Source organism: Poromitra crassiceps, assembly GCF_964638095.1.
Source record: "Poromitra crassiceps genome assembly, chromosome: 19".
NCBI lineage: Eukaryota > Metazoa > Chordata > Actinopteri > Beryciformes > Melamphaidae > Poromitra > Poromitra crassiceps.
This window is the reverse complement of record NC_139646.1, coordinates 7,110,575-7,137,094: the sequence shown is the minus strand read 5'-3', so window position 1 is coordinate 7,137,094 and position 26,520 is coordinate 7,110,575. Positions and strand designations below refer to the sequence as shown.

General features: G+C 42.8%; 2 protein-coding genes across 2 annotated transcripts in view; both read left to right on the top strand.

Moving 5' to 3' along the window:
• Positions 1–736: 736 nt before the first annotated feature.
• Positions 737–26,520, top strand: part of LOC310793860 (uncharacterized protein) — a gene marked incomplete at its 3' end in the record, with an annotated part of 80,623 nt that continues 54,839 nt past the window's right edge. The window contains exon 1 of the mRNA XM_083655752.1: positions 737–911. The remainder of the gene's footprint in view (positions 912–26,520) is intronic.
• On the top strand, positions 21,775–24,426 carry LOC310793845 (uncharacterized protein). Its single transcript, XM_083655740.1, has 2 exons — positions 21,775–22,215; positions 22,261–24,426. Exon 2 carries the CDS (start codon positions 22,587–22,589, stop codon positions 24,015–24,017), a length of 1,431 nt encoding a protein of 476 aa, XP_083511866.1. The 5' UTR covers positions 21,775–22,215; positions 22,261–22,586; the 3' UTR covers positions 24,018–24,426.

Sequence of the window (26,520 nt, the reverse complement as noted above, 5' to 3'; positions counted from 1 at the left end):
AGAACACACAGGAACAATTACAATGGATGAAGGAACTATAGACCTGGATGAAGAGATGATGGAACACGACTCCTCCACAGAGCCTCTACCAGAACCTCTACCAGAACCGCAGTTGTTATTAGTATCCCCTCCCCCAACTTTCTTGCCTGTCCCTGGTGAACCGACTATGTCGTGGGATCGATGGCACAAGTCTTTTGAACACTATCTTGAAGCGCTTGGTGAAACAGACTTGGTCGACTCTACTAAGTGTGTGCTCTTACAGAACTGTCTTGGCAAAGAAGGACAGCGCGTCTACACAACACTGATCCAGGGTGAAACCACGTATGCTGCAACTATCTCTGCACTCACAGTTCACTTCAGCTCTGGTCGCAACCCTCAGAACGGCCTTAAATTCCATCGGAGAGTGCAGAGGCCTGGGGAGACTGTAGAGCAGTTTGTCTGTGCATTAGCAGAACTAGTAAAGATTTTCAACTTTAGAGAGTTACAAGAGATAGTGATTCTCAATCAGCTGATTGAGAAAACAAACTGTATACAACTCAGAGAGAGGCTATTGGTAGTAAAGGGAACTTTGACATTGGCTGAGGCATTGGTTATTGGTAAACAGGTGGAATCTGCCTCTCTCAATGTAGGCAGTGGAGACCATACTGTTCAAAGAGTGGCCAAACGGGGTAGGCCTAAAAAAACAAAACCTCATGTGACTATAACATGTGGCAGTGTAGACAGTGCTGTTCCAAGAGTGGCCAAAAGGGGTAGGCCTAAAAAAACAAAACCTCATGTGACTATAACCCCATCAAGCTCATCTGAATGCAAAAATAGTGGTTATTATTACAGTATTGACAAACAGTATTATAGTAGTAGTGATGAACATTATGGTGATAAGAATGATCCAGACTATGCTGAAGATTATGATGGTGATAGTAGTGATAAGAATGATCCAGACGATGAAGCTGGAGATGATGATAGCCATGGTAGTGATGCAGAAAAGGCTAAAGGAAAGCGGCATTTCTGTCCCATTTGTGTTGATAGGAGCTTCAGAGTGCCATCTACGCTAGCCAGACACATGAAAACTCACACAAAGGAGAAACCGTTCAGCTGCCCAGTCTGTGCTGCGACCTTTAGCCAGGAGTGCCACATGACTGGTCACTTAAGAAGCCAGCATGGTGCAGGCCAGCATGTCTGCTCTAAATGTGGGGAAACTTTTGGTAGCTTGGTAGAGTTGAAAACTCACAAGAAGACCCATGATGACCCAGAAATACCGTCTTGCCCCGGTAATGATGGTGGTGATAAGGATCCAGACTATGATGAAGCTGAAGATTATGATGGTGATGGTGGTGATAAGAATGATCCAGACTATGATGAAGCTGGAGTTTATGATGGCCATTGTAGTGATGCAGAAAAGGTCATTTATAAGATTAAAAGAAAGGGGCATTTCTGTCCCATTTGTGTTGATAGAAGCTTCAGAACGCCATCTAAGCTAGCCAGACACATGAGGACACACACAAAGGAGAAACCGTTCAGCTGCCCAGTCTGTGCTGCGACCTTTAGCCAGGAGTGCCACATGACCAAACACGTAAGAAGCCAGCATGATCAAAACCAGCATATCTGCTCTAAATGTGGGGAAACTTTTGGTAGCTTGGTAGAGCTGAAAACTCACAAGAAGACCCATGTTGACCCAGAAATACTGTCTTGCCCCGGTTGTGAAAAAACATTCAAGGAGAAGAGTGTGTTACTTACTCATATCAAAAAACACAACAGCAAGGTCCAGTCCAACCCTCTGTGCCTCATGTGCACCGAGTGTGGTAAAACATTTGGTAGAATGTCTCATTTGAAAAAGCACTTGGCAACCCATGGCAAATCAACAAAAACCCTGAAAGACCTCAAAAAAGATCTGGAGACTCACGGGAAAGATGTGAATTGGAGTTGTCTGAAGTGTGACCAAACCTTCAGCTGTCCAGAAGAACTGGAGACACACATGGAGAGTCATGAAAACCCTTACCTTTGCACCGTCTGTGGGAAAAAGTTTAAGGTTGAGTATGCATTGAAGAAACACGAACAAGGGCACAAAGAGGAACAGTATTATTGTGAAACGTGTGACTTGCACTTCTCCAAACTTTCTGACTACAATAAACACTTAATGGTACATGTGAGACGGGAGTCCAAATGTCCACACTGTGACAAAGTCTTTCTAAAGTTAACAGTTTTCAAAAGGCACCTGCGGACTCATATTGAAGAAAGACCGTACCAGTGCCCTGTTTGTATTGAAACCTTTACAAAGACGGAAGATTTAGAACAACACTGCCTGAGACATAAGAAATTCAAGAAAGAAAAAACATACTCATGCACCCGGTGCGATTACGCTTTCTCTTCACTGCCAGAGTTGACTGAGCACATGAGCTCACACCAGGGAGAGCAGCCACTGAGCTGCCCCGACTGCGGCAAGACATTTCTGAACAAGAACAAGCTGGAGAAGCACATGAGCATCCACACGGGGGAAAGACCTCACCTCTGCTCCGTCTGCGGCAATGGGTTCCCCTGTGCTGCCAGCCTAAAGTTACACATGCGCATCCACACTGGAGACAAACCGTTCAAGTGTTCCCAGTGCAGTAAGAGTTTCACATCGTCCAGCAGGTTGCGGCTGCACGGCAGGCAGCACATGGCAGTGCGGCCCAGCTACACGTGCCCCGACTGTGGGAGGAGTTACGGCCGCAGCACAGAGTTGAAGATGCACCAGCGTAACCACACAGGAGATAAACCGTACTCCTGCACCTGCTGCACCAAGCGTTTTGTCAGCAGGGGCAAGCTGAACGTGCACATGAGGACACACACCGGGGAGAGGCCGTATGTCTGCTCTCACTGTGGACAGACGTTTACACAGACTGGGGACAGACATAGACACATAAAGAAATACCACTTTGAATTGTCTCAATAAAACTTAACCAATGAAATGTATCCCTATTGGTCGTGGCAAATTATCTCCTGTCTAAACGGTCCCGGTATTTGCCCCAGCCCCTCTGCCGATTCTCACATGCCTCCGTTTAATGTGGAGACCCAAGCCACTTATTTTCATCTGACAGCAGTTTCACTGAGAGGACGTAGTGTGTGCGGAGGAACACATCATTCCCCAAACTCCCTTCCCCACTGAACAAGCACCCCGACCGACCAGAGGAGGCACTAGTGCAGCGACCAGGACATTTACCCTATCCAACCAATGGGGCGTGAAGCTGCGGCCCACGTGTCGGTAGGCAAGGGAATAGACCGCTACACCACCCTGGCACCCAGGTTTTGGTTGTTGCTTTTGTAATTGTCTGCCATACAATTGAACAAATAATGTCCCCTTGGATTCTGCAAGACTTCACCGTTGCCATCCAAGTTCCTCTCTCCCATCGCTGTTCACCTCTCCCTCTTCTCCACATCAACTGCTTCCCCCGGGCCTCCTCTAGAGACCACCACATCACCTCTTCCTTGAAAAGTCCTGGATGAGGGTTTTTGTCCGCTCAGCAGCACATTCCCTTTCACCCCATCTCCATTTGGTCCATCCATTCACACCAGAGCCCTGTTAACTCACCAGCTTGGTGAACCCCACCCCACAAGTCCTTATACCCAACCTGTACCCCTCTGCTCCTTTCATCCTTCCCCTACTGCACTCACTCAAGCCCCTTTTAGACTGGCCAAAAATCCTACTAATATCCACATTAACAATTAACATTACAACAAGGGTTTTATTTTTGAAAGAGCTAAAGCGGACGACCTACTTACATTCTGGCTAATTTGATGCTGTCTGCTGTCTGACTCATGCTGGAAAAGGGGCGGCAACTTTTTGATTTGATTTGAAGATTGATATGGCCAGCCGGGGCAGAGCAGCTGCGTAAAAACCCACCTCACTTGCAGAGTTGCTCTATCAGCTAAACGGCCTGGCTTGAAAACTTTTAGACTGAAGAAAATGCTACTAGTTTGTGGATATTCGTGGGATTTTTTGCCAGTCTAAAAGGGGTTAAAGTTTCCAAGCCGGGCCGTTTAGCCAATAGAGCAACCCTGCAAGTGAGGTGGGTTTTTACTCGGTGGCTCTGCTCCGGCTGGCGATATAAATCTTGGCGCTGGTCCAACCCATGATTTTCCGACCCTGCTTCTCATCCTCCTGAGTTGCTGCCCCTTTTCCAGCGTGAGTCAGTGAGATGTGATTCCCACAGCATGAAATTCGGCTTTCTTAACGGTGAATTATTTTACATTGACGGAATATGCGGAGAAGAAAAAAAGCATCTCTCATGCACGAGTGCACCCCACAGCCCAGGCGCAGACAGCATCAAGTCAGCCAGAATGTAAGTAGGGTGTCCGCTTTAGCTCTTTAAAAAATAAAACTCTCGTAACGTTAAACATTTTGAGTATTTTGATACCATGTTTGCTGCTTTGTTTGTTGAAACACCTTTTTCTCCTCCAACGTGCATCAGTCAGGCTATTTACTTGTTTAAATCACATTAGTTTGAAATTACACATAGTTGAAATATGGTCTGTTACCATTTTATTAAACAGCTCTGTTCAGGAAGATAATCTTCACAAATGAGGACCACTTTTATGATTTATAAAGCGTAAATGTGTTTTTTTCATTCAGACATTGCTGAAAACACAGTTTGCCATTTCATAAACTTGTTAACCACAAACCTTAATGCATGCATTTGACTGAAATCCCCATACAAAAATCCCATTGACTTTTACACAGGAACCAGGGAGTCTAGTGACTTCTGGGTAAGCCTAAAAAAATATAAAATATATCATCCCTGTGGTACTCTATTGAAATATGCCTTCTGAGGTTCACTAAGTGTTCATTACATCACAGGTAGAGACCAAATGACACCAGCACATGCAAGAGTCAGGTGTGTGTGTGTGTGTGTGTTGCTTTTATGTTCTTTTCATTGGATTAGTTTTTTGCTTACAGTATCACCCTGTGTACCAAAGTGATTGCAACATGTCACTAAGAAAATCCATAGAGTTTCAGGTGATGCAGTAGGGTGAAAAGAAGTGTGTAGATATTCAGTGTCTGGTTAAAGTTAGAAATGGTGTCAGGTGTATATAGTTAGTAAAGATGTAGAGAATAGGCAAATTACTTTTTGCCACTGTATAGGTAGTATATTAAGTATATCATCATTGGCCTGTCCAAATGAGTGTTAGGCCTACTGCTCCCAGAAGGTGCTCTTCACTTTGATTTGAACTGTTTGCTTTATTTTCTCTGTAAACTGTTTTGGAAACGTGCCATCAAAATAAAAAATGAATATTATTATGCTTTTTTTTTTTTTATAGTCTTGCCTTCTCAGTAAGAAATGCATTATATCACATTTCTCACAATTAGAAGCTATGTAGGCTACTCTATGTAAGCTGCTGCACATGTTCTTTGTTATCAGTTGATTTGACACAAATCAGAGGAATCAGTCAAGTCCGATATAAATCCATAACGGGCGTCAATGAAATCCTCTACAATACATGTAAAAGCGTCTGATGCATTTTATCGTTAATTAGCTATAGGCCTAGCCAAAACCATATCCTAAGTGCTATGTCACTCAGCATGTCCTCGTTTTATGAAGAGGATCAAGTAACAAAGGTAAATAAATGAGGGCCCTTATGTTTTGCATTCCAGATTTATACAGAGGTTAATTGTGCAAAGAGCAGCAACAAATCATCCATTTAGAGTGCTGCACAAATGAGGATATAATCTGAATTTGGATTGCTTATTGGTGGTTTTAATTGGGTTACATCTAAATTTCATACCTGATATGATGGAGGATTAATCATAAACTCTCCTCCCCCGCCCCCCGGTAATTAATTCGTATTGAAGTCTAGCTTATGTTATGTTCATTTAAGCTGCACTTGCAAAAATGCTGCTACTTTTTTTTTTATTACTACCACTTTATTTATGTTCTTTAAAGATAAAGACAGGGACAGCTGAGGTAACACACAACATGCTGGATCTGTGAAATGTAAGAATTATTATTATATTATTATTATATATATATATGCTGGATCTGTGAAATGTAAGAATTATTATTATATTATTATTATATATATATATATATATATATATTATATATATATATATATATAGGCCTATACAAATTTAAAATTCAAATTAATTAATTTTAATTTGAACACAAACGTAGCCTACTTTTACTTAGTCTCGCTAGCCAGCCTCTCTTCCTTTCTGTCTCTGACAGAAAGGAAGAGAGGCTGGCTAGCGAGACTAACTTTTACTTGACTACTTTTAAATAGGCAACTTTTTTAAACTAGCTATTTAACTAACTACCTATTTTTATTTAGGTTATTTTATACACTTGTACAATGTAACTCCCAGTTATAGTAAAAAAAAACAACAACATTAAATGTATGATGTGTTACAGGTAGTAAAAAAAATACAAAATGTAAAATTTGCGGTACTTTACTACTTCATTCTGAGTTTATGCTTTGAATGATGAAAACAAATTTGCCTGGAAACAATCTAAACCAGTATTTATTTATATATGGGCGGCCAGGAAGGGCTAAATGGAATGCAACTGCGCAAGAAAGAGAAAGCGCTGCTGTTTTAAGCCTGGGCAGTGGGCACAAAAGACTGTTTCAATGAAGAGCCCGCTGAATCCCACCGAAAATCAGGCAAGGACTGCCTTGAATTATTCATCGCCGCCTTGAATTCATCGCAGCCACAGGAACTCTTGTGGAACAAAAAGAAGGGCAGCGAAACAGTGTATAAATCCAGAAGGAGGCGGTAATGCAAATTATGTCAACTGCCATAAAACACCACAGAAGAAGAAGAAGAAGAAGAAGGAGCAGCAAAGAGCGTGGAAGGAAAGAGACGACACCCCGGCCATTTTTGGAAACAAAATGCGCCTCGCAGTGGTCAGCTGCGGTAGCGCTGGCCCCTATAATCAGCCTCTCTAAACAGTAACTCAACGGGAGTTGAACCTCGGGTCCTTTTCATTAGGTATTTATCTTGAAAAAACTAAACAAAGAAAACGAAAATTTTTGCTTAGTTTCCACAATATGGTTGTTGTTTTACATCCCTGCACTACACCACTTCAATCAAGATTTGCAGTACGCCCGGAAAAGATGTGAATCCCCAAAGTTTAGAGTGTTCTCCCGTTGAATTACTGTTTAGAGAGGCTGATTATAGGGGCCAGCACTACCGCAGCTGACCACTGCGAGCCTGTGCGAGGTTCTTTTGGCGCTGTCACGCTTCCAAAAATAAAAAATGGCGGAGGCTGCTGGGCGCTGATGTTGCAATGGGGCAATATGGAGCTGTCATTTCTTTCCATAAAAGTTATTTGGGAGCAGCTAACCTCGCGTCACCAGGCTCTTCTCGGCGAGAAAGAGCCTGGCTCCCGCCCACAATTGATTTTGTCACCCTACTGGTTCCGGCCTAGAGCCCGCCCTAGACCGGATGGCAGCGTTTCTAGCTCGTCAACTTTCACGTTAACTTGACAATTTGACCCAAGTATCAGAACGGCAAACAACAAAACAAAAGATGGACGTACCGAAGTTCTTTTAGAAACATTGCGGATTCACAATCTCACATATTTTAAGCCAATACAGAAGCTTTGCATCAGACAATTAATCGAGGGAAGAGACATCAAGCTAACAGCAACACAGATGTTTTTTGGCGCACTGCCTTCCGGTGTTCATTCTGGTTCCGTGGTTTACGCCCCATGACAAAAAGCGGGGTGGAAGGTGCCCAGACTAGGGAGCAGCTAGTCTGGGCACCTTCCACCCCGCTTTTTGTCATGGGGGCGTAAACCCCGGACCCAGAATTAACACCGGATGGCAATGCGCCTAACAACGTCTTTGTTGCCGTTAGCTTGACGCGGTGATGTTACCTAAACTAGAGTCTGATCAAAACAAAGCTAGCGTTACATAAAACAAAACGTTTATGCAATATGGCATCTCCGCCACCACCGCCTGACACACCGGTCAAAACGGTGAAAGAGGATTCTGATACTTGGGTCAAATTGTCAAGTTAACGTGAAAGTTGACGAGCTAGAAACGCTGCCATCCGGTCTAGGGCGGGCTCTAGGCCGGAACCAGTAGGGTGACAAAATCAATTGTGGGCGGGAGCCAGGCTCTTTCTCGCCGAGAAGAGCCTGGTGACGCGAGGTTAGGGAGCAGCAAGCAGGGCACGGAAGCCACCGTGTGTTTCTGGCCGGACAAGAGACGCGGCGGACAGAGTAACAGAGGAAGGGAATGACTCATGCATGGTATGGAGAATTTCTGTGTTATATAGTTTGATTTTCAGAGCACACACATGTAATTTGTATTATTGGGGTTGTCTGCACTATAGTCTGTGAGAAGAATTACAAGCTGCATGTTATGAACAACAGGAGGGATTTCCACACGAAGTTTGTTGACGGTTGTTCATGTGTGCTAATTGCTAAGCTAGCTTGCTTGAAAGACTCGAGTCCGTCCATTACCAGTGAACAGAGTCACATTCCTTATCTAGCTATGGTTGAACTTCGAACTGGACGTTCGAGGGGCAGTCTACTGTTTTCTAATCAGAGATCAGAGAGGACCTCCCATATAGGGTTTTGAGCAAAGGGCTTCACTCAAAGTTCCTCTGGCATCGTTGATGTAATACCATGGATGGCCACAATGTTATTCTTCTGCTATGTACACAGTGTGTATTTAGCAGCTCTATAATAATATGACCAGAATAACAATTTATGCTACTTTTTTTTTTATAATGCTATATAGCCTATATAAAATATTGTGCCCCAACTGGGATTTAAACCCGGGTCTCGAGTGTGGCAGCACTGCAGCACACTACTTTACCACTGCTATCTGATTGTTGACATGAACAGTGGCACGTTTAACTAATATAGAGTTTGAAAACATGGATTGCTGTTCACTTGTTCTTTGCAACAGCGTGTGTCACATCCAACTGTACATAATTTGTACTGTATTACATTTGTTTCATTTCATAAGCCTGTCGTCCAACTAAACTGGATACAACCCACAACCTCGTTTGTACAAGCAGCCGAATACGACCTGACATCACGTTTCAACGTTAAGTGTCCTCTCTTGACACTGGCGTATGTCAGCCCTTGGTCTGGTCTTTTGCTGAAAGGAAGAGTCGGAGGCAGACAAATAAGGAGAGACCATACTAAAAGGGTGAGATCATGCAGCGAGAGGCTCAAGGTGGGACTTCCCAAAGGCATGTTGTTGTGAAAATATCCATGTATTTGAATTATCAGGTGAGATAAAGTTGGAAATGAGCAGAGGGTTTTGTGTGTTCCCCCTCTCCTCACCAGCCGCTGACCAGCCAATCAGAGTGATTTCTCTCACAAATGACCCGACGCCGATTCAACATGTTGAATCAGCCAGAAAAGCCACGATAAAGCCGATTAGAGCCAACGGTGCGGTACACACCCCAAATCCGAGAGCAACATAGGCCCAGACATAGCCGATGGTCAGCTTAGTGTCTGGGGCTTTAGTTTGTGGCAGGGATTCCGTTAGCCGGCAATTGCCGGCATTTAGCCGGTATTTGTTGCCGTGGGCCGGCAAATTAAAAGGTCACAGGCTCAAGTGGCCAGCTGAAAATACGCCAGATAAATAAATTAATTCTATAAAATAGCCTAATATTGTGTGACCTATAGCCTAAGTGATGTTGCCAATAAGATACGACTTAAATAGAGACTTATTACATCATATTTTTTCCGCCCCCTGTATGTTGAGTGTTGGTGAAAAATAAAAAATATAGCAGACGCTTTCGTTAGTGTAGAGCGCCGTTTAAAAGCCACACAAGCAGCATCAGTCCCGCCGGCCAGCGCTGGACCCGCTGTGAGGAAACACACAGGAGGAAACCGAAATGTCATAACAGACATCCCTTGCTAGGGGCCAGTCCTTTTTTTTATCGATATCATGCAACGACAAGTAGCCTACTTCAGGCCAGCAAGACGGCAGGAAAGAAACCGAAGCGTGCCTGCCGCCGTCAAAAGCGAAAGCAACCCGACGTAGGCTGTCAATTTAGCGGAGGTAAAAAGCCTTTTTACCTACTCGGGGGGAATCGATCAATCAATGGCTCGCGCTTGGTTCGTATGATGAGGAGATGAATCAAAATGCTTACCACAAATAAAGCCACACGGGAGCCGAGAACGAGTGCAGGAGAGCTGCCGCAGGTGCCAGGTGTGGAGTGGGAGAGATTAAGGTGCGTAGCCTATTGCTGGAGATTAAAGTTGTGGTGTGCGCTGTCTGCACTGACACTATCGCACTTAACTAACGCTACGTTGTTTTTTCATCAAGGCAATGTCCAGAAGATATGGGTTCATGAGTGTCTGCAAATGCAGATAGATAGGCTACAGTAGGAGCATGCATGCATGTTGTCTGTTTCAATAACGAAAGCGTCCTTACCGAGAACGACGTGCCGACCAATTAAATATTCTTGCTGCGAAATCGGCCTCTTAATGACAACACTGGAATAAATATGATCGACTACGACTATAGAGGCTATAAAGAATAGACTATAGAGAAATAAATTGATTCAAAACGTTTATTTAGGAAACATAGTGGCCGGTAAATATTCGATAGGGCCGGAATTTTGGAACGTTACCGGCTGCACTGGCCGTCTGGGAAAATGTCTAGCGGAATCCCTGGTTTGTGGTCTGCGCTTGTTTCTCTTTCAAGGCTACTGTAGCTTTTGTACTTTTTGGCCCATAGGCTTCGGTAACAAAATGGTGGTTAGATGACAATGTTGGCACTATCTGTAGGCCTATAGTCTATTTTTCAGGAAGGCAGTACATACACAGGAGATTAATTTTGGATAGTCAGTGATTGGAAAGAGTTGACTGAGCCTATAAGCAGGGTTCGTACGGTCATGTAAAAACCTCGAAAATCATGGAAATTTAAAATCAATTTCCAGGTCATGGAAAAGTTTTGGAAAAAAATCAAATCTCCAAAAGTTTTGGAAAAGTCATGGAAATTTGTTTAATACATATTTTAATTACGTTCATTTACGCTCAGTTTAAAATAATTTGCGTGCTTTAAAAAAAAAGTAATGTTACATTGCATGTGACAGCGCCGCGGGGTGTGTGCAGCTGCAGCTGGCGATGATATTGGCTGGCAGTGCCGAGTGCTCTGACTCCCAGCCGTGGGCGTTCCCCCCCGCTCCTCACTCAGTGCTGTAGCTAGCGAGCTCAGCACAACAAACATGGCTGCTCTGAGTCTGACCACACGCGGTCTTGTCTTGGACTGTACATGCACAGAGATCGAATTATGGAATTATTTTTGCATACGTTATGTTGCTGACAAGGGAAGCCCACCCACGAACACAACTTAGCCCATCTGTAAACGACGTTTAAAAGTGTGCAGGCGAACGCAGCCGACACGTCCAGCTTGGCCAAAGGCCCCACTTTGTCCAAAGAGCAACAGGTTAGCGAATTACATTCCCTCAAGTCATCAAACGAGTGTTATTTTGTGACAAGCAAACATGTTTCACCAGTTTGACAAGGAAATGTGCTCAGTACGAGCCCAGACCCTCTGCCAAGTAACGTTATTCATGACGCCGTTTAATAAGTGATCTGGTTTGCGAAAATAACAAAGAAACCACATAAACTTAAGTATAGGGGACATCAGATCACGGTATATAAGCTTTGATAACACTGAATATTGTAGTAAAATGACATGATGGCTGTGCATCATCAATAAGCGATATCAGCATAGCAAGTAGGCTATTCATTGTTATAATAGGCTACAGTTGGTCAGTGCTCAAAAGCAGGCAGGAACAGCTTGGTCAAGTGAAAGTGGATCCCTGGATTTAAGCGACCTGAATTCCTGCAAAAGAGTGAAAGTGAGTGATTAAAATTCATAAACAACTGACCTCAGGCTCATTTAACTTGACAAGACGCATTTACATCAGAAATCAGTTGAAAGCAGTTATTGATAATTGATTAAATCTAATGATGTTTTTCTGCAAATTGCATCATTGGGAGGTGGATTCTGGCACTCAATATTAGAGGTGGGCAATATATCGATTTTATATCAATATTGTGCTATGAGAGTAGATATTGTCTTAGATGTTGGATATGGTAATTAATATGGTGATACGGCATCCATGTTGTATTTTCCTGGTTTTAAAGGCTGCATTACAGTAAGTGAAGTGTAGGCTAGTGACATTTTAAAGTAGAATGTCGTAACTTACTCAATTTTTCATATATGCACCGAGACTTCACAAAATGTTTGGTCATGGAAATTTGTTTTGAAGTCATGGAAAAGTCATGGAAATCCATTGGTCAAAATGTGTATGAACCCTGTATAAGTAAGTAACCCATGTTTGTCTCTTTCACAGTTTCCACATAGACTGTCCATGACTGACCTGAGAGTGGGACGAACCATCAGCAGCCTACCTGGTGCAGCTGGACAAATCCTGTTGCTCAATATAAGACAATGATAACTTCATTCAATGGCTCTTACCTAAAATAAAATTAGACCCTGTCTAATTCAGAGAACACACAGGAACAATTACAATGGATGAAGGAACTATAGACCTGGATGAAGAGATGATGGAACACGACTCCTCCACAGAGCCTCTACCAGAACCGCAATTGTTGTTATTATCCCCTCCCCCTACTTTCTTGCCTGTCCCTGGTGAACCGACTATGTCGTGGGATCGATGGCACAAGTCTTTTGAACACTATCTTGAAGCGCTTGGTGAAACTGAGTTGGTCGACTCTACTAAGTGTGTGCTCTTACAGAACTGTCTTGGCAAAGAAGGACAGCGCGTCTACACAACACTGATCCAGGGTGAAACCACGTATGCTGCAACTATCTCTGCACTCACAGTTCACTTCAGCTCTGGTCGCAACCCTCAGAACGGCCTTAAATTCCAGCAGAGAGCGCAGAGGCCTGGTGAGACTGTAGAGCAGTTTGTCTGTGCATTAGCAGAACTAGTAAAGACTTTCAACTTTAGAGAGTTACAAGAGATAGTGATTCTCAATCAGCTGATTGAGAAAACAAACTGTACACAACTCAGAGAGAGGCTATTGGTAGAAAAGGGAACTTTGACACTGGTTGAGGCATTGGTTATTGGTAAACAGGTGGAATCTGCCTCTCTCAGTGTAGACAGTGGAGACCATACTGTTCAAAGAGTGGCCAAACGGGGTAGGCCTAAAAAACTAAAACCTCATGTAACTATAACATGTGGCAGTGTAGACAGTGCTGTTCCAGGATTGGCCAAAAGAGGGAGGCCTAAAAAACTAAAACCTCACGTGACTATAACCTCATCAAGCTCATCTGGATGCAAAGATAATGATTATTTTTGCAGTAATGACAAACAGTATTATAGTAATATTGATGAACATAATGGTGATAAGAATGATCCAGACGATGAGGAAGCTGGCGATTATGATGCGGATAGTGGTGATACAAATGATCCAGACTATGTTGAAGCTGGAGATTGTAGTGGTAGTGATGCAGAAAAGGTTGTCATTTCTAAGTCTAAAATAAAGGGACATTTCTGTCCCATCTGTGTTGATAAGTGCTTCAGAGGGCCATCTAAGCTAGCCAGACACATGCGGATGCACACAAAGGAGAAACCGTTCTGCTGTCCAGTCTGTGCAATGACCTTTAGCGAGTCATACCACATGACCAGACACTTAAGAATCCAGCATGGCTTTGACAAGCATATCTGCTCTAAATGTGGGGAAACTTTTGATAGCTGGGTAGAGCTGAAAACTCACAACAAGAGGGCCCATGATAGCCCAGGAATACTGTCATGCCCCGGGTGTGAAAAAACATTCAAAGAGAAGAGTGCGTTAGTAACTCATATCAAAAAACACAACAGCAAGGTCCAGTCCAACCCTCTGCGCCTCATCTGCACTGAGTGTGGTAAACTATTTGGTAGAATGTCTCATTTGAAAAGACACCTAGCAACCCATGGCAAATCAATAACCCTGAAAGACCTCAAAAAACATCTGGAAACTCACCGGCAAAACATGAATTGGACTTGTCTGAAGTGTGACCAAACCTTCAGCTGTCCAGAAGAACTGGAGACACACATGGAGAGTCATGAAAAACCTTACCTTTGCACCGTCTGTGGGAAAAAGTTTAAGGTTGAGTATGCATTGAAGAAACATGAGCAAGGGCACAAAGAGGGACACTTTTATTGTGAAAAGTGTGACTTGCACTTCTCCAAACTTTCTCACTACAATAAACACTTAATGGTCCATGTGAGACGGGAGTCCAAATGTCCACACTGTGACAAAGTCTTTCTAAAGTTAACAGTTTTCAAAAGGCACCTGCGGACTCATATTGAAGAAAGACCGTACCAGTGCCCTGTTTGTATTGAAACCTTTACAAGGAAGGAAGGTCTAGAACAACACCGCTTGAGACATAATGAATTCAAGAAAGAAAAACCCTACTCATGCACCCGGTGCGATTGCGCTTTCTCTTCACTGCCGGAGTTGACCGAACACATGAGCTCACACCAGGGAGAGGAGCCACTGAACTGCCCCGACTGCGGCAAGACATTTCTGAACAAGAACAAGCTGGAGAAGCACTTGAGCATCCACACGGGGGAAAGACCTCACCTCTGCTCTGTCTGCGGCAACGGGTTCCCCTCCACTGCCCTCCTGAAGTTACACGTGCGCATCCACACTGGAGACAAACCGTTCAAGTGTTCCCAGTGCAGTAAGAGTTTCAGAACGTCCAGCGATCTGCGGATGCATAGTCGGCAGCACATGGCAGTGCGGCCCAGCTACTCGTGCCCTGACTGTGGGAAGACTTATGGCCGCATGACAGAGTTGAAGATGCACCAGCGTTACCACACAGGAGATAAACCATACTCCTGCACCTGCTGCACCAAGCGTTTTGTCAGCAAGGACAAGCTGAAGGTGCACATGAGGATACACACAGGGGAGAGGCCGTATGCCTGCCCCCACTGTGGACAGACGTTTACACAGGGTGGGGACAGAAATAGACACATAAAGAAATACCACTTGTGAAGAATTGTCCTAATTAAACACATTCCCCCCCTTTTCTCCCTATTGGTCATGGCCAATTATCCCCTGTCTAAGCGGTCCCAGTCGTTGCCGCACCCCCTCTGCCGATCTGGGGAGGGTATTCTTACATGCCTCTGACAGCAGTTTCACTGAGAGGACATAGCGTGTGCGGAGGAACACATCATTCCCCCAGCTAGTGTTGTCACGATACCAAAATTTTGACTTTGATACAGATACCAAGTTTAGTATCACGATATCAATATGATACTTGGAATTTAAATGACACTGATTCAAAACCCGATATCTAATAGATCAGAAACAGAATCCAACTGGGGAATATATATATATATGAAGAGTTCATTTGCAAAAACAGGTATCTCAGTTTGTATTTTTTATGGTTTCAAATTAGATATTGATGTATTTATATTGTAATTTATTTTTGGTACATTTTTACTATCAATCACAACTAAAACATAAATCTGGTCATTTTCACATAAATTACTTCAAAAATGTTTTGTATGTGCAGTACAGGGAGTATCAAACAGTTGTTTATTCATTTTAAGAATGGTGTTTACCTGTTTTTGCAAATGAACTCTTCATATGTAAAGAAAATATTAAAAAAAATATATAAAACTTTTTTATCATAAAATCCCTGAGGCCAATCAAAGGCCCTGTCTCAAACATAGACTAGAAGATTTTAAGATAATTTTTTTATTTTTTTATTTTTTAAGATTATTTGATTTACATATATATGTGTGTGTAAATAAAACAATATTTAAAAAAATATATACAACTGTTTTATCATAAAATCTCCTAGTCTATGTTTGAGACAGGGCCTGTTGCTGTGTCGCCTGCAAGGTTAGACAGGAAATACGCAACTTCCTTTTAAAGGCACAACAACGGTAATCAGTAATCAGTGTATGACAGGATGTATATATTAAATTGTCATTATACCAGAAAGATAGAGAGACAGTATGTGCATTCAGGTTTACACTAAATTGTACCATGCTGGGGAACTTTCTATGTCCTGCTATATGTCACCAAGAGGCAGCTGTGATAAGCTGTGCATGGTACGGAGTACATTGAACAGATAAAGAAGAGAGAAATAATGTATTCATGTTTATATTCTAGAGAGAGAAGACATGACTTTTCACACGAACTGATGCTTCACATAGCTACACTAGAGGACTGCTGCTCTATTTGTGTACAGTATGTCTAATGAGCAATTGATTCGGTGATTAAAATATACATCAAGGGGCAGCTTTGTGTTTGTGTGGTTTATGTGGAGTTTGGGAACTCACAATCTGTAGTTCAAGTTAGCTTGCTAGGAGGCAGTATGCAACATTTCGGATGCCAACCGCCGTTAAACCAAACAGAAGAAGAAGAAGACCGACGAAGCTCGCTTCCTCATGCCTCGCCTGACTGCGCTCGGCTGCTCTCGTCTCGTCTGCTTTCCAGGCGAGGCAGCAGTCAACTCAAACCTCGCAGTACCGATACGTATATATATACCAGTACCAGTACTGAAGCTTGATGACGTCGACGGTGGGTCTGACTACGTGAGACAAGCTTCAATAACTACAGACATGTATCAGAACTGTAATGTGCAGTGAAGACACCTCACCAGTGTGAGGCAGCAATGCACCAACCCGTGCCTAGTCTGCCGGAAGCCAAGAAGAAGAAGACCCAAGAGAGCCACAGGAAGAAAGTGATGCATGATATAGTGAGTTTCTGTTATATAGTTTGATTTTCAGAGCACACGAACATGTAATTTGTTTTTGTCTGCACTATAGTCTGTGAGAGGAATGACAAGCTGCATGTTGTGAACAACAGGAGAGATTTCAACACGAGGTTTGTGACCATGTTCATGTGTGCTAACGCAGCGCTAATTGCTAAGCTATCTTGCTTGAAAGTCGAGTCAGTGAACAGACTGTATCTAGCCGTGGTTTGACTTCAACGGTCGGACGTTCGAGGGGCAGTCTATTGTTTTCCACTTGGAAACAGAGAGGACCACCCAGATAGCACTTAGCAACCGGGACTTCACTCAAAGTTCTTCTGGCATCGTTGGATGGACTGAGATACCATGCAGACCTGCTCATAAATAGATGCCTGTGTCTGCCATTGTGAGTGAGAGACAAGCCAGGGACATTGAATAATATTCCCGTGGGTGATGGTAGTGTGACTGTGGCGCTCACTAGTGAATTTACTTGATATTTAATAGTAGTTTGTGGCAGGGGTTCCTCAACGTGGGGTCTGGCAACCACCAGGGTCCTTGAGGGATTCCAGTAGGTCCGTGCAGCGTTCGTTTATAACTCGGAGGTTGCAAATTGCTACTACTAGTAGGCTACTATCCACCTTATTTCTAGCTGCCATGATGCCTGATGGGTGCTTCTTTCGCTTCCGATGTAATTTTTACACTGTTTAACTTGACAAAAAAACCGTCGTTCGGGTGCTGGGATAACGTAATCCATTGTGGGTAGTCGGCTACTGTGGCTAATGCTAACGGCTAGCGTAATAGACTTTACATGGCAGTAAAACGCCACTGAATGACCAAATTGATTAAACTTTTAACCATTTCGAGTAACACTGTTTCCATACGGACCCGCAGCGTTGGTTAGTTGTTTATAACGTGACTATATTTCTAACTTTTATAACGGACTCCAGCTTCCGGTTTATATTTCGGGTCTGCAGCCGAGTACAAAGGCTGCAGAAGAAGCCTGCATGACATTGTTGCAAGCTGCAACAATGAGTCACGTTAAACCGGACCTTGTTCCCACAATTCTTTTTTTACAGTGGGGCATTCAAAAATAAGGTGGATAGGGCTGCCACAAACGATTATTTTGATAGTCGACTAGTCACCGATTATTTGAACGAATCGGATCATAAATTGCAGCTTATTGCACAATTACTCAATCGCTCTGATTTAGCTATCATCAGCTTCTAAAGTTGGCTTCAAGTTGTTTTAAGCATGTGCCAAATAAAAAACACAATTAAGATGATAATTCACTCAAAAATAGTCTTTTCATGAACTTTAAAGTTTAGAGCATGTAGCAGCATATTTATTTCTGGCATCAATGTACTTGCATGTAATAAATGTAATATAGTGCAAATTGCAAAACTGCAAAATAGTACACATTGAACTTGAAAACGTATAGTGCAATGACATATCGATTGAATGAATAATGCAAAATAAAATTAGGGCACTACTACGTGGAATGGAAATGGAACCAAAATCTATTCACTATGTATGCAACCAAAATATCAACAAAAATAAAGTTTCAATATTCTCAGGCAACACATTTTTAAATGTCGTAAGTAGAGAGTGCAAACTGCGGAGTAAAATTAGGTTTCCAGTATTCCCGTCAGCAATACATGAGCTTAATGTTGCTGCTATGCAACGTTACAGCAAGGCTTTTAACGTTAATATCGTTAGCCAAACGTCATCGATTACGTCGACTCGCGGGGACAGCCCTAGTTAGCTGAACCGTTTGGCTCGACGAAGTAAAACGGTATGCTGGTGTTTGGACTGAGAGAGCCTGGTGAGCGAGGTTTGGACAGGAACATCAGCAGCAGATCCATTCACAGCGCTAGCTGGTTTTAACTGAAACTACACATGCGAGTGTCATAGTTATAACAGCCTCACTGAGGTCCGCAGACCACTGTGTGCGTTTGTTTGTGTCCCCGGCGCATGCCTGCCGGTGTGAATTCCCCATGTTTAAAACAGTTTTGTTGGCACAAAGGCCCCCGCCCAGCCAGAAAACTAGAGACTATATGAAGCTCCACCTCACCCTCTGGACTCGAGTACTACAACACTGGATGTGACACACATTCAACATCGCGTCGGGGAAAAAAAGCATTGTGCTGGCAATGTGAAAGTGTCAATGGCCTATTTTCTTACCGTTTAACACACACTGTTTTACCTGCATTTTCAAATGTTCCTAATAGCGGGCATTTTGATAAAAGCATATTGAGAGTCTTTCACCACTTGGGTGCTGCCTGGGGTGGCTGGGTCATCACAGTAATTGCTTCCTGGGCTAAATGTGATTACATGGGAGAGGTTTGCAAGTGTTAAAGGGAAGGTGGTCAACCTTTGAAATTAATTTAAATGATCAAGCTGCCTTGGTTACAGCTTAGATAACACAGAAAAACTAAAACTAAGTGTTTGGTTACACAAGACAAAGCTACTGGTAACAAAATGGTGGTTAGATGACAACGTTGGCACTATCTGTAGGCCTATAGCCTATTTTTCAGGAAGACAGTACTAGGGCTGCATCAACTAATTGATAAACATCGATTATTCAATTCAATGGCAACAAATTGCATTATCGATTCATTGCGTCGCAGAGCTGTATAATTATATAAACGTTTATCTACTACGTTGTGACTTAAGCAAAGCCGCCTACTTCCTGTGTCGCAGTCACGGACTGACTACGTCATGTGTTGTCTCCATGGAGACGAGTGCGGCAGTACCATGGCACCAACATGGCGGAGACGGCGAAAACTTTTCAACTAGACTTTATCTAATAATAATAATAATAATAAATTGTATTTGTATTGCACTTTTCATTTTGGACAAAATCCCAAAGTGCTAAAGTATGGGAGCACTTCACATTTTGTAAAAGTAAAAAGTGTGCTAGCTGCAAACTATGTAAAATCGACCTTGCATAGCACAGATGCACCACGGTAATGAGGACTAGAGATGTAACGGTATGAAAATTTCACATCACGATTATCGTGACCAAAATTATCACGGTTATCGTATTATCACGGTATTCGTAAAAAATTGTTGAAAATGTTCAAAAAGTACAGAGACTCACTGAAATCATTTTACGACGTTTTATATTGAAAACTCAGACCCAAAAAGGATTGATACACTCACTGAAATCATGTCTCCAAGGCTGCACGTTTGCATCTCGGAGACGGTTGCCAACTTTGGTTGATGATGGACAGTATTTACCATGTTTTTCAACGCACTGTAATCATGGTGCCACGGTTTTAATGATAATGAAAATTTGAAACGGTACGGTTATCGTAAGGAATTTTATCATGGTTATCATTAAAACCGTTTATCGTTACATCCCTAATGAGGACAAAGCAAAACATAATGTAACTAATGTTAGCCATGGACGACTGGTGCTCAACTATGAGGGGCTCAACAGCTGAGCAGGGTAAGCAGCAGAGCTCGTCAATGTTACTACAAAATCTTTAGACACATGTGCTTTGTGTTTTGAAGTGAGGAAATGTTCACCTCAGGCAGGTAGTTTATCTCGTTTAATGCTGTCTAATAGCCGGTGTTTGCTGTTCTTGATCCAGCTTGATGTTTGTGCGTGCAAGAGAGAGAGAGAGAACGTGTTACTGCAGAAACAATCTACCTTCATATAGTCCGTGGCCAGGGTGTAGTGGAGGGTAACCTACCTCTTTGAAATGAGGCAGATAGTTTATACTCACTTATATTCAGATCAACTATATCAATCAATGATGGAAACAAAGTGGGTAAACTCCTCAACTTGGATAGTTTACCCACCTCTGTATTTACCACTACACCCCAGTCTGTGGCCTGTTGTTTGATTTGATTTGATTTATTTATTTAGACGGGACAATGCAAAATTAATGAACACAATAACCATGGAACAGATAAAAACATCTGGAACATAATAAAAGTGTAAAAATCGCCGGATTTAGCACAAGGCTAGTTTCCATCCGTTGTCCCCGAAACATAAAACACAAAAACATAAAAACAGAATATATAAAACAACAAAACAAAACAAAACAGTTGTTAAAGGTAGCCTGTTAAGTAGCAAAACCTGTTAACACTATATACAATATTGTCAATTTGGGACAACATTTGGTTTTTGAATAAAATTATTGAAATAAAATCTGCGCATTTATTTTGATCCGATTAATCGAATAAATAATCGACAGATTAATCAATTATCAAAAGAATCGTTAGTTGCAGCCCTAGACATTACATATGGCAGTACATAGGCAGCAGATTAATTTAGGATAGTCAGTGATTGCAAAGAGTTGACTGAGCCTGTAAGTAACCCATATTTGTCTCTTCCACAGTTTCCACATAGGCTGTCCATGACTGAGCTGAGAGTGGGACGAACCCTCAGGAACCTACGTGGTGCAGCTGGACAAATGCTGTTGTTCAATATGATCCAAAGGCAATGACAACTTCATTCAATGGCTCTTACCTAAAATAAAATTAGACCCTGTCTAATTCAGAGAACACACAGGAACATTTACAATGGATGAAGGAACTATAGACCTGGATGAAGAGACAATGGAACACGACTCCTCCACAGAGCCTCTACCAGAACCGCAATTGTTATTTTTGTCACCTCCCTCAACTTTCTTGCCTGTCCCCGGTGAACCGACTATGTCGTGGGATCGATGGCACAAGTCTTTTCAACACTATCTTGAAGCGCTTGGTGAAACAGAGTTGGACAACTCTACTAAGTGTGTGCTCTTACAGAACTGTCTTGGCAAAGAAGGACAGCGTGTCTACACAACACTGATCCAGGGTGAAACCACGTATGCTGCAACTATCTCTGCGCTCACAGTTCACTTCAGCTCTGGTCGCAACCCTCAGAGCGGCCTTCAATTCCAGCAGAGAGTGCAGAGGCCTGGGGAGACTGTAGAGCAGTTTGTTTGTGCATTAGCAGAACTAGTAAAGACTTTCAACTTTAGAGAGTTACAAGAGATAGTGATTCTCAATCAGCTGATTGAGAAAACAAACTGTATACAACTCAGAGAGAGGCTATTGGTAGTAAAGGGAACTTTGACACTGGCTGAGGCATTGGTTATTGGTAAACAGGTGGAATCTGCCTCTCTCAGTGGAGACAATGCTGTTCAAAGAGTGGCCAAAAGGGGAGGCCTAAAAAACTAAAACCTCAAGTGACTATAACATTAGACAATGAAGACAGTGGAGCGCATGCTGTTCAAAGAGTTGCCAAAAGGGGGAGGCCTAAAAAAGTAAAACCTCAGGTGACTGTGGCTATCACATGTGACAATGAAGATAGTGGAGACCATGCTGTTCCAAGAGTGGCCAAAAGGGGAAGGCCGAAAAAAGTAAAACCTCAGGTGACTGTGGCTATCACATGTGACAATGAAGATAGTGGAGACCATGCTGTTCCAAGAGTGGCCAAAAGGGGGAGGCCTAAAAAACGAAAACATCACGTGAATATAACTCCATCAACCCCATCTGGATGCAAAGATGATGATTCTTATTATAGTAAGAATGATGAACATTATGGTGATAGTGGAGATAAGAATGATCCAGACTATAATGCAGCTTTAGATCATGATGGTGATAAGAATGATCCAGACTATAATGCAGCTTTAGATCATGATGGTGATATTGGTGATAAGAATGATCCAGACTATGATGAAGCTGAAGATTATGATGGTGATACTGGTGATAAGAATTATTCAGATTATGATGACGCTTTAGATCATGATGGTGATAGTGGTGATAAGAATGATCCAGACTATGTTGAAGCTGGAGATTATGATGGCTGTGGTAGTGATGCAGAAAAGGTCATTTCTAAAACTAAAAGAAAGGGATATTTCTGTCCCATCTGTACTGATAGGAGCTTCAGAACGCCATACCATTTAGGCAGACACATGAGGACGCACACAAAGGAGAAACCATTCAGCTGCCCAGTCTGTGCTATGGCCTTTAGCCAGTCACACACCATGACCAAACACTTAAGAATGCAGCATGGCTTCAACAAGCATATCTGCTCTAAATGTGGGGAAACTTTTGGTAGCTGGGGAGAGCTGAAAACTCACAAGAGGACCCATGATGGCCCTGGGATACTGTCATGCCCCGGTTGTGAAAAAACCTTCAAGGACAAGAGTGCGTTAGTAACTCATATAAAAAAACACAACAGCAAGGTCCAGTCCAACCCTCTGAGCCTCATCTGCACTGAGTGTGGTAAAATATTTGGTAGAATGTATCATTTGAAAAGGCACCTAGCGACCCATGGCAAATCAACAAAAAACCCGAAAGACCTCAACAAACATCTGGAGACTCACCAACAAGACACAAATTGGACTTGTCTGAAGTGTGACCAAACCTTCAGCTGTCCAGAAGAACTGGAGACACACATGGAGAGTCATGAAAACCCTTACCTTTGCACCGTCTGTGGGAAAAAGTTTAAGGTTGAGTATGCATTGAAGAAACACGAACAAGGGCACAAAGAGGGACACTTTTATTGTGAAAAGTGTGACTTGCACTTCTCCAAACTTTCTCACTACAATAAACACTTAATGGTCCATGTGAGACGGGAGTCCAAATGTCCACACTGTGACAAAGTCTTTCTAAAGTTAACAGTTTTCAAAAGGCACCTGCGGACTCATATTGAAGAAAGACCGTACCAGTGCCCTGTTTGCATTGAAACCTTTACAAGGAAGGAAGATCTAGAACAACACCGCTTGAGACATAAGGAATTCAAGAAAGAAAAACCCTACTCATGCACCCGGTGCGATTATGCTTTCGCTTCACTGCCGGAGTTGACTGAACACATGAGCTCACACCAGGGGGAACGGCTAATGAACTGCCCCGACTGTGGCAGGACATTTTTCAACAAGAACAAGCTGGAGAAGCACTTGAGCATCCACACGGGGGAAAGACCTCACCTCTGCTCCATCTGTGGCAACGGGTTCCCCTCCACCACCACCCTAAAGTTACACATGCGCATCCACACTGGAGACAACCCGTTCAAGTGTTCCCAGTGCAGTAAGAGTTTCAGAACATCCTGCGGGCTGCGGCGGCACAGCAGGCAGCACATGGCAGTGCGGCCCAGCTACTCGTGCCCTGACTGTGGGAAGACTTATGGCCGCATCACAGAGTTGAAGATGCACCAGCGTTACCACACAGGAGATAAACCATACTACTGCACCTGCTGCACCAAGCGTTTTGTCAGGAAGGACAAGCTGAAGGTGCACATGAGGATACACACAGGGGAGAGGCCGTATGCCTGCCCCCACTGTGGACAGACGTTTACACAGGGTGGGGACAGAAATAGACACATAAAGAAATACCACTTGTGAAGAATTGTCTTAATTAAACACATTCCCCCCCTTTTCTCCCTATTGGTCATGGCCAATTATCTCCTGTCTAAGCGCTCTAAGCGGTCCCAGTCGTTGCCGCACCCCCTCTGCCGATCTGGGGAGGGTATTCTTACATACCTCTGACAGCAGTTTCACTGAGAGGACATAGCGTGTGCGGAGGAACACATCATTCCCCCAGCTAGTGTTGTCACGATACCAAAATTTTGACTTTGATACAGATACCAAGTTTAGTATCACGATATCAATATGATACTTGGAATTTAAACGACACTGATTCAAAACCCGATATCTAATAGATCAGAAACAGAATTCAACTGGGAAAATATATATATATGTGTGTGTAAATAAAATAATATTTAAAAAATATATAAAACTTTTTTATCATAAAATCCCTGAGGCCAATCAAAGGCCCTGTCTCAAACAGACTAGAAGATTTTATGCTAAAAAAGTTGTATGTATTTTATAAAGATTATTTTATTTACATATATATATATATATTGTGTGTGTGTGTGTGTATATATATGTGTAAATAAAATAATCTTTAAAAAATATAAAACTTTTTTATCATAAAATCTCCAAGTCTATAGTTTGAGACAGGGCCTTTGCCTGTCTCAATAGAAAAATTGAAACTGCAGCACTGTGAGACAGCACATACATGTAGGTGATGTAAAATGGCTCAGACTGCAAGGTTAGTTACATGTCTGTCCACACGATAACGTAGTGTAAACCAGATTATTTGTTTTGTAGCGACGCAAGATTGTTAATTTGCTGTGTCACGTGCAAGGTTAGATGAGGAAATACGCAACTTCCTTTTAAAGGCACAACAACGGTAATCAGTGTATGACCGGATGTACTGTATATATTAAATTGTCATTATACCAGAAAGATAGAGAGACAGAATGTGCATTCAGGTTTACACTAAATTGTACCATGCTGGGGAACTTTCTATGACCTGCTATATGTCACCAAGAGGCAGCTGTGATAAGCTGCGCATGGTACTGACATTGAACAGATAAAGAGAGAAATAATGTATTCATGTTTATATTCTAGAGAGAGCAGACATGACTTTTCACACGAACTGATGCTTCAAATAGCTACACTAGAGGACTGCTGCTCTATTTGTGTACAGTATGTCTAATGAGCAATTGATTCGGTGATTAAAATATACATCAAGGGGCAGCTTTGTGTTTGTGTGGTTTATGTGGAGTTTGGGAACTCACAATCTGTAGTTCAAGTTAGCTTGCTAGGCCAGCACCATAGACTGTATAATAATAATCGTCAGCACTAACCCTGCGACACGAAATTTCTGCATGAATCAGAGTTGTACCAGAGGATATGTTTTTTTAACGAGTAGGATATTTACTTTTTTATTAATTGTGGGCGTAGTTGAAGTATAGAACTGAGGAGGGCAGTAATACGCCATGTAGCGCTTACACTGCCGGAAATAAGAAAGAAGAAGAAGAACCCTGCGACACGAGGCTGGCACTGCGAGACTACCAGGCTCTATACTAGTCCTCTCACAACACTTCGGGAACAGTAATTTTTCCTACCTACACCTCACCAGTGTGAGGCAGCAATGCATCAACCCGTGCCTTGTCTGCCGGAAACCAAGAAGAAGAAGACCCCAGAGAGCCACAGGGAGAAAGTGATGCATGGTAGGCTATAGTGAATTTCTGTTATATAGTTTGATTTTCACAGCACACGAACATGTAATTTGTTTGTGTCTGTGAGAGGAATGACAAGCTGCATGTTGTGATTGTGAACAACAGGAGGGATTTCAACACGAGGTTTGTGACCATGTTCATGTGTGCTAACGCAGCGCTAATTGCTAAGCTATCGTGCTTGAAAGTCGAGTCAGTGAACAGACTTTATCTAGCCGTGGTTTGACTTCAACCGGGTCGGACGTTCGAGGGGCAGTCTATTGTTTTCGACTTGGAAACAAAGGACCACCCAGATAGCGCTTAGCAACCGGGACTTCACTCAAAGTTCTTCTGGCATCGTTGGATGGACTGAGATACCATGCAGACCTACTCATAAATAGATGCCTGTGTCTGCCATTGTGAGTGAGAGACAAGCCAGGGACATTGAATAATATTCCCGTGGGTGATGGTAGCGTGACTGTGGCGCTCACTAGTGAATTTACTTGATATTTAATAGTAGTTTGTGGCGGGGGTTCCTCAACGTGGGGTCTGGCAACCACCAGGGTCCTTGAGGGATTTCAGTAGGTCCGTGCAGCGTTCGTTTATAACTCTTGCAAATTGCGTTCCTTTATCTAGAACTGGGATGTGGAGGCTAAATTACGTCACATCCGTTTTGTTAGCATTCCATTTGCAGAAAAGTTGAGCTGGGAAGTTCACTGTTCACTGGTCAGATCCACTAGCTAGCCAGGCTAGCCATTGTTAGCAATAACAGTTGATAACAAGGCATTTCGTGGCATTTTGCGCATACAAACACTGCAGCCTCATGTCCACACAGATAGAAG